We start from the raw sequence: 16,689 nt of genomic DNA, 5'->3' as shown, positions 1-16,689 counted from the left end.
CTTCGGGAGGCCGCAGCACGTGCTCCGCGCTGCACCCACATTCTTCCCTTCATCCCGACCCCAGGCCCCGCGCCGCTACGCTTGGCTTTTACAGGCCAGGGTGTCTGCCTTTCACAGGCCACGTGCTTCGACGCGGTTCCGAGGGACCAGTCCGACGGCCACCTAGCGCGAAGGCCACGTCACAGAAGCCGGCTTCCACGACGCCCTCGCCGGGGCACTCTGCGGGTTCCCGCGCCCAGGGCGCAGGCTTCCGACGGAAGTTCCTCCCACGGGGGCGGAGCACCGGGCAAACCTCGTCACGCCCCTCCAGTTACCGATTTAGCCAATCGGGGCCTCTCTTCTTGCCGGGTGCGCAGAACCCTCCCCCAATCAGCGAGTGTCGTCGTTGCTCGGGCAACAGCGTCCTAGAGACGGCGAGTGGGCTGGGTTTCTGTGGCCGCGCGGCCTGGGGTCCGGGCGCTCTGCAGTGGCCCCGCGAGGTGAAGTGAGAAGGGGGCTCGGGTAAGGCGGCGCAGCCTCGGCGTCCCGACCCCGCGCGCTAGCCGAGGGCAGAGGAGGGTCGGTGCGGGCGGCTCTGAGGGTCCCACAGCCCGGAGAAGGCTGCTGCTCAGCCCCGGGACACGGAGCCTCCCGCCCTCAAACGTGCCATTGGGCTGGTGACTCGCTTATCCGTTCCGCACGTGTGTCAGTCACCGTCATAGGCCCTGGCGCTACTGCGGCCGGTAGTGCGGACCCCGTCCCGTGGGCTGACGTCATATCTGGGGAAGACAGTCCACGACGGGGAAGGTGGTGACCTCTTCTTCCCTGGATCCGTGGAGGTCACACGGGAAATCTGGGGCAATGCCTTCGCTCCCTCCCGTTTACAGAATGTTTCGTGTCCCTTATTTCACTGGTCCCCACAGCGACCTCAAGGATCATTACCCCCCCCCCCCCGCCCCCGTAGACGGGGAGCTGAGCCCTACGGCGTGAAGGGGATCGTCCCAGCTCACACAGCTAGGAAGTTGCAGAGCCAGAATTCAAACCTGGCACTTGCGTTGCCTGTTAAAAAAAAAAAAAAAAAAAAAATCTCTGGTCTTTCTAGAACATTCTTTGTCCTCAGACCACACAGTTACCCTTGCCTTCCTCGGAAGGTTTGTCTGGAAAGTGCTTTGTGAAGTGTTCTGTTGCGCAGAGCATACTTAAGGTCACTGGCTGAGGTACCCCTGCCCTTCCCTTCTTTTCCTCTCCTTTCCTTCCCTCCTAAAAATCTTCGCCTCTTAGAACGCCTTGTCCCTGTTAAGAGGACTCTTACTTCTCTCTCAAAAAGAGCAATTTAATGTTTCTTGAGGCCTATATTTGCCCCTAAATGGGTGGGCTTTCAGGAATGCTGTAAATGAACTTGACTCACACACCGTAGTCCCTTCAACTGTCTTTTACCCATTGTCTTCAATTCAATAAACATTTACTTGGCTAAGTTGGGGGGGGGTATTCAAAAGTGGAATAGGCATGGCCGCTTGGACTGTCTGGGAACATTGGCCTCCCACTCAACCCTATGGCCAGCTTCCTGAGGGCACGTGGGTTATATTAGTGATGTGTGCTTTCCCTTTCCCTCCACCTTCAGTTTGGTGCTTGGCTCACGCGAGGTGCTTGCAGAAATTTGTCAAGAAGTGCTTACTTGAGACTTTAAATTTGCTCTCCAAACTTTGGCCTTTTCTTGCCCTTTTGCAGCCATCCACCTGGTCCCCCATGCACAGAGGTCTCTCCAGCGCCCACGGTGTGACTCCTGCAGCTGACTGGCACATGGAGACAACGCAACTTCTTCACAGGTGTGTATCGAGAGTGACTGTTGGCGGGTAGCAGCTGCGGAGCGTCCCCAAAGGTCTTCCTGGGTGGCTCCTTCACCTGCCAGGACGGTCCAATGCGCTGTACAGTGCACCTGAGAAAGTGCAAGAGAGGCAAGACACGGACGCTGGCTCTCTTCCCTCCAATACCACGAGTGAGCTGACCTTTTTGTGAAGTATATTTAGATGTAGGCTTGCACCATCATGGAGATTGGATGCTTGTGACTCTTAACTGTTAATACACCTTCAACACAATGTTCTCCAGGATAGCCACACCATTTGGAAGAGGAGCGCTAAAGGAAAGGGTTATGTTTGAGAAAAGTCTGTGAACAGAGCGAGCGTATGAATATGTTCTGCTTCCGGCACTGAAGAACTTCGTGTTCGACCTCTTTGTCTCTTGGTTTTGACCTTTTTCTGTCTCTTTCTTGGTTTACTTTGTTTTGGGTGCTTTGGTTGTTTTTCTTCTCTTGCATGTATTTGTGTGCAGTTTTAGGAACTCTACTTCTGCTACTAGACCTACGGTGACCACTGCGACTCCTGGCTAGTACTTACCGAGCACTTACAGCATTCCAGGCACAACCCGAGGCCTCGTATCCATTTTTAGGCTTAGTCCTCACCGCCTGCTTCCAAAAAAGAACCGTTACTTTCCCCATTTTGTAGATGAAGCAAGAGGGACTCAGGGAAGTTAAGGGCCTTCCAAGCAGAGAAATGGTAGAGTGTGCTTTCTACCCCAGGATTGCCTGATGGTAGAACCTCTGTGTTCTTGACTGGTGCTCTAGCACTCAGATACATATATGTGCTCCCTAAGTCCCCTAAGGCTTTGAGATGACGCCTAAGAATACATATAATATGGTAAAATAAACACATTTTAATCAGGATCATGAAGACTACAAATAGAATAGGAACGTAACATCAGCAGGGGGAATACTCAGATTGTCCATAATGGTTAATATAGTTGGGCTGCAAATTTAGCTGCGAGCTTCTCGTTAACTCAAGAAAAAAGAAAATCAGAGAGACAGAGAGGAATCGAATTTATTTTGTCCAGGCAAATAAAACATTTTTTTAAAAAGATTTTATTTATTCATTTGAGAGAGAGAGAGAGAGAAAGAGCGAGAGCAAGCGAGGGGACGGAGAGGGACAAGCAGACTCTGCACTGAGCACAGAGCCCAATGTGAGGCTTGATCTCACGACCCTGAGATCATGACCTGAGCCTAAATCAAGAGTCAGACGCTTAACTGACTGAACCACCCAGGCAGCCCCAGGCAAATAAAGCATTTTAATTCTTCTGGAAAATTAAAGCTTTTCTAACACGTAGGTCTTTATTACAAAGCCTGGGCAGGGCTTGATTACTACCGAATGGCTAAGGTGTAGGCTCAACATTCTCACCAGTTAGGGAGAGAATGTGGACTACTACATTTGTATGAAATAAAAGTTGAAATAAAAGAACTCTGGGGCACCTCAGTGGCTCAGTTGGTTGAGCGACTGCCTTCGGCTCAGGTCATGATCCCGGAGTCCCGGGATCCCTGCGCAGCAGGGAGGAGTCTGCTTCTCCCTCTGACCCTACCCCCTCTTGTGCTCCCTCTCTCTCACTCTCTCTCCCTCTCTCAAATAAAAAAAAAATCTTTAAAAAAGAATAAAAGAACCCTGAATGGTAACCATTTTCAGTAACACCTTCTCAATTTTATTTTTCCCCAGGACTTTATAAATGCTGTTGTCCTGTCCCCTGGGTCGGTTCCAGTCATTTGTTTGCTCATTTACTTAACAGTTAGTCCTTGAGCACCTGCTGCATGCCACCGCAGTGACGGTCATGTCACTGTCCTTATCCTCTTGGTGCCTCTGCCCTGTCACTTTCTACAGCTGGGTTTTATTCTTGACTGACTTTGCTTTGCCCTCCTTTGTGGTTTTATAAAACCCTGAGAGGACATTCACCACCTACACTGTAACTGTCCACCAGCTTCTGCGCCTCTGATATATGTTCTCTACACTCCCAGGACCTAAAAATGATAGCAGCTACCAAATAGTGAGCATAGCCTGTTCTGTGTCTGGTGCTTTAGAGACATTATCCATGACCCTTCTGCAGCCTGGACGGCATGGCATTTAACCATTTTTGGTTCACTAGCCCTTTGAGAAGCTGGTGAAAGCAATATATCCTCTCTCTAGAAAAATCACGTCACAACATTTTTGCATTTAATCTCAGAGGGCTTGGTGATCTACAAAAGCACACACGTGGACCACACTCCTAGATTCCAGGTTAAGAATACTTGCTTCAAAGAGAGATGTTATTTCCATTTTGCAAATGAGGAAACTGGGTCAGGAGGAGGTTAATTAACTTGCGAGTCGGATGGTAGATGGTGGAACGAATTTGACCCTAAGTCTTCTTGACTCTAAACTCTTTGTTTTTTCCATTGTCCAAAAGTGTAGATGTTTCATAAATGGCTGAGGGGGTGTATGGAAGGCTAAAAAGGGAACTTTATAGGGTATGTGTCCCAAAATATGATAAAACATCCATATGATATCAGATTAGACAGGGAGAAAGATTTTTCTCAAGTATTCGGATTTAACTGCCAAAATCTTTTGTGTTGCTTGCAACTTTTTCCAAGTGACAATCTCTCCCCCCCACCCCATGATACCAGTTCCAACAATTTTTGCTTCTCATGCCATTTCTGTTTGGCTGCACACATTTCTTACTCTCGTGTTGAATTATGTTTTCTCTGGATGCCAAGGCAGATGGATGGCACTTTTGTTATGATTCTGATATAAATAGCATCTGTTAAAAACTGGACATTAATACTTATCTGGCAAATAAACAAATATATCCGTGAAATAGCCCTCTAATTGTGTTTGTCTGTGACTAAGAAGTGTATTTGATGGTCAGTGACTTGGTGCTTGTGTGGGGGCATTGGTTTTATGAGCCTTCTTAATTTCTACCTCACCAAGTTCTGAAGTAATTTTTTGGTTAAGATTTTATTTTGAAGTAATCTCTACACCCAACATGGGGCTCGGACCCACAACCCCGAGATCCAGAGGCACACGCTCCACCCACAGAGCCAGCCAGGCGCCCCTGAAGTCATTAATGAATGTCTCAGAGTTCTCTTTATTTGGAGAACCTAAACTGTGGATGGCGTGAAGCCAGAGATGACCTACAGAACTTGTCAGACTGCCGTGCTCATGCCCAGGGCGCTGTTTAGCTTCCAGAATCAAGAGTAAGATTAGCCCAGCCGCCTTGTCCTCACAATATTAGGTGTTGTCTGCTGTGGTCCATCAAGAATAAAGCTGTGTTGAGTGTGAAGCGGTGACATCAGCCCATTCCTCCAGGGGAGGGGCTCACCAACCAGCTGGGGCCACAGATAAACAGCCGACAGAAAGGTCTGGAAGCAGAGAATCAGAGTGCACAGAGTAGTAGGTCTAGAGCGATGGCCCAGGAGGTGCTAATACTTTTACTTCATACTTTGTGTCCCACCTGGCCTCACAGCAAAGGAATGGAATTACAGTACCTTTGACCTTTTTGTCCTTTTCTTTATTAAATAAAACAACGAGCGAAACAAAACTATGAGACCAGATTCTCCGTAAAAGCATGATTAGTTTCGGTTAAGGAAGATAGGAAGGAAGGCCTCACGAAGGAGGGGCCCTCCATCTCGAAAGGTGAATTGCAGTGTGCAGGCAAGAGAGGTGGAAGGAAATCCTGGCAAAAGCATGAACCAGAGCTCAGAGGTGGGGAAGGACATGGCCCCTGTGGAGGGCTGTGTGAAAATACAGGCCGCATGGAGTGCTGGTATCTGGTGGTCGCTCAGGGCCAGGTTACTAATAATGGGAATGAAGGATCTTATCCCCCACAATGAGGGGTTTGACTTCAGGTGGATGCTCTGGAGAAGTCTTGCATTTTTTTTTCTTTTTTAAGCTTAAATAATTTTCAACTCACAAAAATGTTGCAGAATCAGTACAGAAAGTTCCTTTGTGCCCCCAGTCTTCCCACCACCCCCGGGATAACATCATACATAGGCTCGGAATAAGGACAGCAGTCGTAACTAAAGCACAGACTGGATTCAGGTCTCACTAGTTGGACATGAGCTCATTTTCTTCTCTCAGCACATTGTTCTGGGAGATTCTAACACGTGTAGTTCTGCATGGCATGTTTTTAAGCCAGGGAGTAACACAACTATATCTGTGTGTTAGAAAGATAGATCATGGCAACTGGGAGGGGGTGGGTGGGTGGGGCAGGGAATAGATTGAAGAGTGTTTTGCAAGTAAATTGACAGTCCTTGCCAACTGCTCAGAAAGAGAGCTGGAGGCCAGAGTCAATGGCAGGGATTTCTGCCTTGACTTACCAAGGTTCAGGAGTGGAAGCAAATTCATTCCTTCACTCAGTGAGTTTGAACACCCCTAACCGCTAGTCCCTGGCCCAGGATCTGGAGGTATACTGATGACATAAATTAACTTGGCCCTTGCTTTTTTGGAATGCAAAGTCTACAGAGACAGGCATTAACTGAATACTCATGCAGCTAGGTAAGTCATTATAAACTGGGCTAAGGCCTATGAAGGACAGCAGAGGTCTTTGTGGAAGTATGTAATGGGGGCATGGCCTAGTGTGGGGGCACCAGAGAAGGCTCCCTGAGAAGGTGTCATTTGAACTGACATCTGTGGCATTGGTTTTGGGCAGCACTAGCAACCTCCCCTGCAACCTTTCCAGCAAGGCAAGTTCTCAGGTCCCACCCTCCCCAAGATCTAGATCTAGGATTGGGATCTAGAGCTGGAGCCCAGCGATCTGTTCCTAACAAGCGCTCTGGGTGGTTCCGATGGACACTCAAGTTTGAGAACCACTGATCTTTGCAAGGAGAAGGAGTGCATTAGGCAGACCGGAGAGAAGGATGAGTGGTCTGGGGGCGGGGTTGGGGGGGCACGCTACCGCACTCGGAAACAGCTTCCATGTAGGAAAGCCACATCAGAGGGACGGCCAAGGGTCACTGTGGCTGAGGCTCAGGGAACTGGGGGAGGGAGATGGATGGAGAAGCAGGCAAAAGCTGTCCTGCACGGCCTTGTGATACTATTAAGGACTTTGGTTTTAATTCTTAGGGCAATAGGAAGCAGTTGGAGTTTTTAAAGCAAGGAAGTAACATAAGGGCATCAGTATTTTAAAGTAATTATTCTGGCTGATGTGAGGAAACTAGAGGGGGACCACGATAGGGTTACGTGTGTGATTGTGGGGTGTGTGTGTGTGATCTAGATATGGGCAGATGAGTGGTGCTCATATTGTATTGACATACGATCGCTTCCCTGGGAAACCTACAATTTAGTATGAATTCATGTAGAGGACCTGCCTGAGGTTTTTGGGGTTTTTTTGTTTTGTTTTAAGATTTTATTTATTTGACAGAGTGAGCATGCGAGAGAGCACGAGCAGGGGGAGCAGCAGAGGGAGAGCGGAGAAGCATTGGGCTACTTCTGTGCTCTCCCTGCTCAGCAGGGAGCCCAGTGTGGGGCTCGATCCCAGGACCTGATCATGACCTGAGCCGAAGGCAGACGCTTCACCGACTGAGCCCCCCCCAGGGGCCCCTGCCTGAGGTGTTTGACACAATTCTCCAGTAGCTTGCAAAATCCGTGGATTATTTTGGAGACCCGCAGGCTCCATCCTTGCAGCTTGATAAGGTAAATAAGAAAATCTGCCTGCCAATCTGTGCTCACTCATTGCTCTCTTATTTTTCAGAATCCACAAATTCAGAAGTAGTTAATTTTGAAGGAAATGAAACGAAATAGCACCAAAACGCATGCTGCCACAGTCAACAGCACCAAATCCTGCAGCACCAAGGCCAGGTGAGCTGCTTTCCCAGCTGGCGGGGCTGAAGGTACTGCGCCGGGCGTAGGGCCTCCCTGGACAGAAAGTGCTGGTCATGATCCTACCATCACTTCCACCTGGTTTGTGTCATTCATGCACCACACATATACTCAATGCTGATTTGGGGGCCAACATGGTCTAGGAACGGACGTATTTATCTTATCCACAAGCATCAGCGTATACATTTTAAAGCTGAATGTCCTTAGGTCGGGGCTCAGCGTGGCGACCGTTAACTCGCCAAGTCTGGGGCCATCAGAAAACTTACCAGGCCGCGGTCAGGTTTTCCCGTGGCTGCACATGCTCCGTTCCCCCGATAGGTGGCAGCAGCGGCAAAACTTTCTCTCGCCGAACTCCGGGAAGGCATCGCGACTTTCCCTTGCCAGCATCCTAGGACTTGCTCGGGCCCGCTGCACTATAAATAGGATGTGTTAAACGCTCCTTGTCTGCTCACAGGAGCTGGAGGAGAGAGCGTAATGGTTTCCAGCTCGTACATTTTAAAAGTGTGCCAGGGAAACGGTTTTTGAGATGGGAACAGCTGTGTGACGGCCAGCGCGGTCAGTTCTTCTGACACAACTTGTTTGTCTGTTGCCTGTTGCCGTATCTGTCCTCGTGTTAGGTGTGGTGGTGAGTCTGAGAGTGGTCATTAGGTAAGAGTGAATTTCTGCGACACTTGCTGAAATGACATTTTTGTGTCCAGGATTGAGAAAGCACGTTACAAACAAAATGGTGTAAGCTTTTTCTTTAGGATCTGTGTTCCCGCTGATAGAAGGTATCACAAAACCACAACACTCAGTTCAGTCAAACTTAACATCCCTTCTTTTTTGGACCACCGTAATCAGATGTGGCCCCTGGTATCATGACGTTAATCATGATTAACGTCTAATAGGGAAGACAGACGTGGGACAATTGTAAGGGTCTTGGGTGTTAATTGAGACCTTTCTGACACTGGTCACCAGTTCTCGGAAGGGGCGAAGAGTGAGAAATCAGGGGTGATGCGGAAATTTCTGCACTGGGAGGTGGGAAAGAGGGAGATGACCGTAAACGGGATCCAGAAGTAGAGGGGCGTGTATACGTGTGCGTGTGTGTGCGTGTGTGTGTGTGTGTGTGTGTGTGTTGGGAGGAGAATGCTGTTGAATGACAGGGCTGTGAAAATCCTCATTCATTCATTAATTTGAGAAATACTTACAATTATGTGCCAGGTACTCTGGGGCTGGGGGTTCAGAGGTGTAAGAGCCCCATTTTATTTCATGGAGCCTGTAATCCAGCTTGTTATTTCCCAAACGAGAGGGTGACTCCCAGCCGTGGGGAGAGCGGTGCCAGGGAAGGACCGGTTGTGATGAGAGGCCGCAGAGGAGCAAGCAGATGGGGTGATCGGGGAGACCTCTCTGAGGAGGTGATGGTCACACCTGGATCTGCGGGTGACAGGAGTTCGCTGGGTGGGGAGAGGGACCCCCGGGCTGTGGGAGGCCAGGAAGGGAGAGTGAGGAAGCCGGAGCTAGGCCATGGGCTGCCTGGGGGCCCAGTAGGCATGTTTTTTCCAACATGCTGTGAGACGTTTATTAAAGAGCATTTAAAATAAAAGAGATCGCTGCTTCCCCCATGCCACATAGCTATTTTTGTCTCATCTTATAGACCTTGTCCCCAGGTGAAAACACATTTCTATATCATTGTGTTCGTAGTGTCCACCCCACCATACCTTTTCTCTTAACATTGTCCCAAACAGGTTTTTATGTTTCAACATATTTATAATCATTATTTATACTACACCGTTAAAGCATATTAATGTTGAGAGGTTTGTGTTAGATTTCGAATTTGATTTCTGAGTTCGTGTGGGTGTGTCTTGTAATGTGTGTGTTGCAGGGGTAGGCTTGGAATTTATGCTGCAAGAAAAGGTATTGGTTAAAGTGAGGTTCTGGAGGAAGGTGAGAGCCTGTGTGGGGATGTAGGGAGAGTTTGAGGAGGGGAGACCCTTGGTGGAGGAAGCCTGTGGCTCAGACACGTGGGGCTACGGGCCCTGGAGGCAGGTCACTTTATAACCACGGATTTTTCGGCTAAATTAAATTCAGTTGACTGGCTAAATTGTTTTTTACGATACCCTATCATTTGGAATATATTTGTAAATCAGCTTGCATTCTTATAATCCCTATGTTTAGAACAGTAGACGAGGGGTTGCCAGCCGAGTCTAGGATATTGAGGGGAGTATGAGGCTGGGATGGGGGAGGTGGCGTGAGCCCCGGAATCCTAATATTTGATTAGATTATTATGTAGATGATTTGCTTTTAATTTTCTACATGTTCTTTTGAGTAGGTTGCAGAATTACTAGACTGGCAAACACAAGGTGTCCCTTCTTGAGTACTGACAGGTTTTCTTATTATTCTATCCATATATGCAGACTTCATTGCTCTCGTGTATTTGTTCATGTGAGAAGGCACACAAGTCACTCATGCACTTCTGCAAGTGCACACACACATACACACACACACACACCCCGGCACAGCTGGGCAGAAAGCCTAGCATTAGATTCAGCAGAGTTCAAGTCTGGGCCTCATGAGTGAATTTGGCTTTTCTCTCTGGTTTAATTTCTCCACCTCTAAAAGTAGGGCTAATGGTATCTGACTCACAGGGTCGTCACAAGGTTGATGATTAACTGATGGTCAGCAAAATAGATGCTCGGTTATTGCTAGGTGAATCTACTAGAATTGCTTCAGTGTAGCAGTTGTGGTCTTTTACTTCATTTTGATATTAAGCAGGGAACTTTCCAGAGCCTCCTTCAAAAACTATAGACTCCTACATCAACCTCAGGGTCTCTCCTAAAGCACTGGTCTCAGCTTGTTAACACACAAATGGCCGGGCCCCCACCCCCAGACGTTCTGACTGGTTGGTCTGGGTGGGGCCTGATAAAATGCATTTCTTTTTTTTTTTTTTTAACTTAAATTCAATAGCCAACATATAGTAAAACGCATTTCTATAAAGGTTCTAGAGGATACTGATATTGCTGGTTCAGGGACCACATTTGGAGAACCACTCTCTTAAAGCTACATACGTGTCTGTGTGTCTCCTTCAACAGCCTTTTAAAACTAATCTTTAAAGGTGGAAAGGAAATGCATTTTAAAAGAAAGGTGTTAGTAACAATAAAAAACCACGTTATTTCTGCATGAGGAATCTACAGATGGACTAGCTCTTTCCCCCCTGAGGGGAACTGAGGATGGCATCTCTTGGGAAAACTCCTGAACCCCAGAGAGAGAGAGTGATTTAGTTCACATTCTCAGCCACCCGAGGACAGGAAGTCACTGCGTTTCTACCTGCTGCATCAGTGTCCTTGTCAAGGCAGTGGGGACACCTTTTCCTGGACCTGAAAAACATGTGGCATTTTCCGAAACTCCTGAGTTAGACGGTGAGCAGCTGGAGGTTGGGCGGTTCCTACTTCTCCTTCCGTCCCTCCACCCTCGCCTGCCCGTGGCCTGCTGCATTTGCTGAAGAATGAATGAACCGCCGAGAGGCTAGTTGCTTGGAAAATGTCGATACTGTGAATGTCCAGGCCGAACACCGAATAGGCTCTATTGTCAGAACTACCTGGATCTGCCTCTCTGGAATATTCACAGTGTAAGTGAAGTCTCACTGGCTTTTATGATTCTGCAGTTGGTAGAAATTAGAACTGGAGAAGACCCAACAGGTCATCCAGACCATTCTCCCGCCGGAAGAGGATTATTCCCTGCAGTGTGCTCAGTAGCATGAGGAAGAATTACTTTTCATATGATTATTTTTTTTTTTCATGCTGTCTTCAACTAAGTGTTTCTTGAATTGAATCGCTTTGTATTCAAGTAATAAAATGCACAACAGGCAGTACATTTCTGGGTGATTATCTCACTCCTCAGGTGGTGTAATAAGGCACGAGGCCAAAGCCCTGGCATGCCTTATTGTTATTAGGAAGGGGATTTATGGATAAAATAAAGCAAGTGGTTATTTGCATCAGCAATAACCGCAACCAGGAACGCAGGTACCAGCGGGTCCTCCCCACGTGCCTGCCGAGCGGGGTGAGGCAGGGGACGAGCGCTCCTCGCCAGCCAGGCAGCTCGGGGAGCCAGAGACGTGCCACCTCCTGCAAGGTGCTTGTTAGGGATTGCGTAAGAAAGCAGCGGGAAGGCCTTGGTCGTGGCAACCGAACGAACTTGACACCTGGGACGAGCTCTCCTCCCGGACCCAGCTCTGGGCTTTGCAGCGGCGCGCGGCCCCGGGCACCTTGCTGGCCCGCCCGGAGGCTCAGCCTCCTCACCGGTGCAGTGGGAAGCGCAGTACGTGGCTGAGCATGAGGAGGCTTCGGTGCAGGGTTTTCACAAATCCTAAGCACGTTTCCTGGCTCCGAGTTAGTCCCCAATAAGTGCTCGTTGAATTAGAGTCATATTTTTTTCCTTCTTAAAATTCTTCACGAGCTTGAGTTTCTGGTCTCTTTATCTCCTCCGGTCCGTCCAGTTATAACAGTGATACCGAGGATTCCCATCATGGGCGGGGCACCTTTCTGAGCAAGACATGCACGTGGTGTCCCTTCTTCCAGCACACGCTTGCCCCTTCCTGTATCATGCTCGATTTTCAAAACCCTGCCCCCAGTTAGATCCGATACTCCACCTCCCCAGGCCTGGCTCTTGAGTTCATGTCCATGGAGCTCGGATGGGCTCTTACAGCTCCCTGCTGGTCATCCTACTTCTCCCACCCTCCCCTGGCCTTCTCTTCTAGACGACTTTTCACTTTTCGTCCTCTCTCCTGAATCCTGGATGCCTCTCCCATCCTCATTTGCTGCTGATGGCCCAACTTCCTGTTTCACGGAGGAAACTGACACGAGCCCCAGGGAACTGCCCTACCGGCTCATCACCACGTCTGTGTCCCCTGCCTTCTCCTTTGTCACAAGCCATGGACCGACTGTGCTCCTAAAAAAGGCTCGTCCAGGAGATGAGATCCTGTCTCTGCTGGTGAACCCGTGGACCTGGCAGCTTCTCCTTTCCGTCCTGCTTCATTCTTTGCCTAGCAAAGAATCACTACTGGGAGTATTTACTCGTACTCCCGATTCTCCTGTCTTAAAGACATTTCTTCCTTGACCCCCATCCCGCCCCAGGGACCACACCGTTTCTCTGCTTTACAGCAGGGATTCTTTCCCTCTGAGTTTACCTGTGACTCACTTAGGCTCTCCCCGAAACCTCCCAGTTCCACCAGTATGGTACTGGTTATCAGTACCACCTGCATGGCTTAATCCAAAGCGATTCTTGGTCCTTATCTTCTGTGCTGATCACTGTAGCATTTGACACACACCATCTCTCCCTCTTGAAACTTGTTCCTCACTCGGTTTTCAGGACACTCCAGTCTCCTGATTGGCTCCTTTCTCACTGGCTGCCCTTTTTCATCTTTTGCTAGTTCCTCCTCATCTCCCTGAACTCTGAAGGTTGGAGTACCCCAAAGCTTGGCTCTGGCATGTTTTTCTTTTTACACCTGCTTTCTCGGTGGGCTGACCTCATCGTGCCTTATGTCCATTATATGCGGACAGTCCCACACTTGTTTCTTCAGCCCCAGTCTCTTCCTGGAGCTCAAGCTCATAAACCCCACTGCCTATTCAGTATCCCCCCCACCCCGGGGAGATCTAACAGACATCTCCAACTTAACACATGCAGAATGGAACTCTTGATCTTCTCCTCCAAACCTGTCTGCCTGGGTCTCTCCCATCTCAGTTAATGACCACTTCTTCCAACTTTTCTCCTACATGCCAAATCAAATCTGTAAGAAAATCCAATTGACCCTGCCTTCAGAACATATTTAGAATCTGACATTTCCCAACACTTTTACCGAAACCACCCCACCATCTTATCTTCTCTTGCATGCATAATTTCAGTGGCCTTATAATTGGTCCCCCTGTTTCCTCCCCTGCCCCTTTAAGTCTATTCTTGACATATAGCCAGAGGAATCCTTTAAATGCGAAGACAGATCATAACCCTGTATATAACTCTCTTCTCCATATATAACCCTCCAGTGGCTTCACATATCACTCTCGGAGAGAGCCTAATTGTCACAGGAGCCCACTCAGTTTTCCTCCGTCTGGCCTCCTGTTGCCTCTTTGTCCTCTTAATGACATTGTTCCCTTCCTGGTCTCTGATCTGTGCTCAGTGTCATCTGTTCTCTTCCTCTGCTCCATTTATCTTCACAGTACTTATTCATTTGTATCATTTACTTAATTAGTTTGTCTTCCAGTACTAGAATATAAGGCCCATAAGATCCATGATTTTGCCAGTTTTGTTGATTGACCCCCAAACTTTGAGAAGGAAGCTTAATAAATGTATTTTGACTCTATGAACACATACCAAGCCATGTTCTTCTAGAAATTCACCCATGCTATGATTCTGGGTTTCAGTTAAACTTACCTGGTTGAAGGAAGATGTATGTGGGACTCTGCTGTCAGCCTCACTTGTCTTCAGCCCTGGTATGGTCCCTGCCCGCAGAGACGTGTGCACATGAGACAGGTCTAGAGCAATACCATGCCTGGCAATCAGGGACTGCCCAAAGAGAGGTAGACCAGAGCACCAGCCAGTGTGTATTTCTTACACATTTAAAAAAAAAAATCTGATTCATTTCTTTAACTCTGTAAACTCGAGATTCTTAAAATCTAGGGCTTTAGAGCTATTGCCTAGTTTGATTCTTTATACGGAAATAGTGCCTTACACATCCATCTATTTTTGAATTTTAAATAATGATGCACTTGCATTTAAACCTGAAGTCTAGTAGGGAAAAATTCTTCTCTTCTCTTCTCTTCTCTTCTCTTCTCTTCTCTTCTCTTCTCTTCTCTTCTCTTCTCGTCTCTTCTCTTCTCTATAACTTCCTTGTAGAGCTAGAGCTGGATGCCTTTTATTTCCCTTTCGTACCTAATTGCTCAGTTAGAACTTTCAGTACAATGTTGAATGAAGTGGTGAGAGCAGACATCCTTGTGTTGTTCCTGATTTTAGGGGGAAGACTTGCAGCTTTTGTTCTTTTACCATTGACTGTTGGTTTTTCATTGATGCCCTTTGTTGGGTCAAGGAAGTTCCCTTCTATTCCTAGCTTGTTGAGTGTGTTTATCATGAAACAGTGAAAGGTTTTGTGAAATGCTTTTTCTGCATCTATCAAGACGGTAATGTTTTTTCTTGATTGTATTAATGTGGTGTATTACAGTGATTGATTTATATGTTCAACCACCCTTGAGTTCCTGGGATAATCTTACCTGGTCATGACATCTAATTCTTTTACATTTTGTTGAAGATTTTTCCTATAGTCATAAGGAATATTGGTCTTTAGCTTTCTTTTTTTCTGATGTCTTTGGATTTGGTAATACTAGTCTCAGAATGTTCTGGGAAGTGTTCCCTCTTATTCTGTTTTGTTTTTTTTTTTTGGAAGAGTTTGTGAAGGATTGATTGGTTTTACTTATTCTTCTTTATTTTTTTCAAAAGATTATATTTATTTATTTGAGAGAGAGACAGAGAGAGTGACAGAGATAGTGAGAGAGAGCACGAGCAGGGAGGAGAGGGAGAAGCAGACTCCCAGCTGAGCAGGGAGCCGACGTAGGGCTCAATCCCAGGACTCCAGGATCATGACCTGAGCTGAAAGCAGACACTTAACCGACTGAGCCACCCAGGCGCCCCTTACTTACTCTTCTTTAAATGTTTGGTAGAACTTACCAGTGAGCCCTTCTGGTCCTGGGCTTTTTTTTGCAGGAAGTTTTTGACTTCTAGTTTAATCTCTTTACTTGGTGTAGGTCTACTCCAATTTTCTGTTTCATCTTTAGTCAGTTTCAGTAGCTTGTATCTTTCTAAGAATTTTTCTGTTTTGTGTAGATTAGCTAATTTGTGGGCATACGATTGTTCATCGTATTCCCTTATCCTTTTTGTTTTTGTGAGATCAGTAGTAATTTTCTTTCTTTCATTCCTGATTTTAGTACATTGAGTATTTCTCATTTTTTTCTTGGAGAATCTAGGTAAAAATGTGTCAGTTTTGCTGATCTTTTCAAAGAATTACCTCTTCATTTTCTTGGTTTTCTCAATTTCATTTACTTCTGCTCTTATCTTTATTAGTTCCTTTACTCTGTTTAGTTGGGATTAGTTTATTCTTATTTTTCTGGTTTCTTAGGGAAGATTATTAAGTTATTAGTTTGAGGTTTTCTTTTTTTAAAAAACACTGTAGGCATTTACAGCTATAAATTCCCCTCTAAGCACTACATCCCAAAATTTTTGTCATGTATGCCTTTGTTTTCATCCATCCAAAAGTATTCGCTAATTTCACTTGTGATTTTCTTCCCCCCCTTTGATCCGCTGGGGTTAGTTAAGAGTGTGCTATTTAATTTCAATGTATTTGTGAATACTCAATTTCCTTCTGTGATGGATTTCTAATTTCATTCCAGTGTGGTTAGAGAACATACTTTGATTATTTCAATATTTTAAAATTTATCAGGACTTGTTTTATGTCTTAACATATGATTTATCTGGAAGAATGTCTCATGTACACTTGAGAAGAATGTATATTCTACCATTGTTGGGTGGAGTGTTCTTTAAATGCCTGTTAGGTCTAATTGGTTTATGGTGTTGTTCACGTCCTCCGTTTCCTTGTTGATCTGTATAGTTGTTCTATCCACTATTAAAAGTGGGCATTGAAGTCTTTAGATGTTATTGCTCAAGTGTGTTTCTCTGTTCAGTTTTTGCTTCACGTGTATTGGGTCTCTGTTATTAGGTGCATATGTGTTTATGTTACCTTCATTTATTCTTTCTCTAATACTCTCCTTTTCTTTATGTAAATTTGCATTTCTGACCTATATCATTTTTCCTTCTTTCTGAAGAATTTAACTTTTTTTTTTTTAAAGCAGTCTTGCTGGTAACACATTTCCTCAGTGTTTGTTTGTCTAAGAAAGTATTTGCCTTTAACTTTTGAAGGAAAATTTTGCTGGATGTAGAATTCTAGGTTGGTGGGGTTTTTTTTTCTTTCTACACTTTAAATATTTCACCCCACTCTTTTCTTGATTGCATGGTTCCTAAAGGTAAG

General features: G+C 46.5%; 1 protein-coding gene across 1 annotated transcript in view; it reads left to right on the top strand.

The window, feature by feature from the left end:
• The first annotated feature begins 401 nt into the window (after positions 1 to 401).
• Positions 402 to 16,689, top strand: part of EFCAB6 (EF-hand calcium binding domain 6) — a 225,008-nt gene continuing 208,720 nt past the window's right edge. The window contains exons 1-3 of the mRNA XM_032416504.1: positions 402 to 501; positions 1,708 to 1,805; positions 7,519 to 7,625. Of these exons, the coding sequence (XP_032272395.1) occupies positions 7,555 to 7,625 (71 nt within the window). The 5' untranslated portion in view covers positions 402 to 501; positions 1,708 to 1,805; positions 7,519 to 7,554. The remainder of the gene's footprint in view (positions 502 to 1,707; positions 1,806 to 7,518; positions 7,626 to 16,689) is intronic.

This window comes from Phoca vitulina, unplaced genomic scaffold (assembly GCF_004348235.1).
Source record: "Phoca vitulina isolate PV1807 unplaced genomic scaffold, GSC_HSeal_1.0 scaffold19, whole genome shotgun sequence".
NCBI classification, from domain to species: domain Eukaryota; kingdom Metazoa; phylum Chordata; class Mammalia; order Carnivora; family Phocidae; genus Phoca; species Phoca vitulina.
The sequence above is the reverse complement of the archived record's forward strand: the minus strand, read 5'-3'. Positions and strand labels throughout refer to the sequence as shown.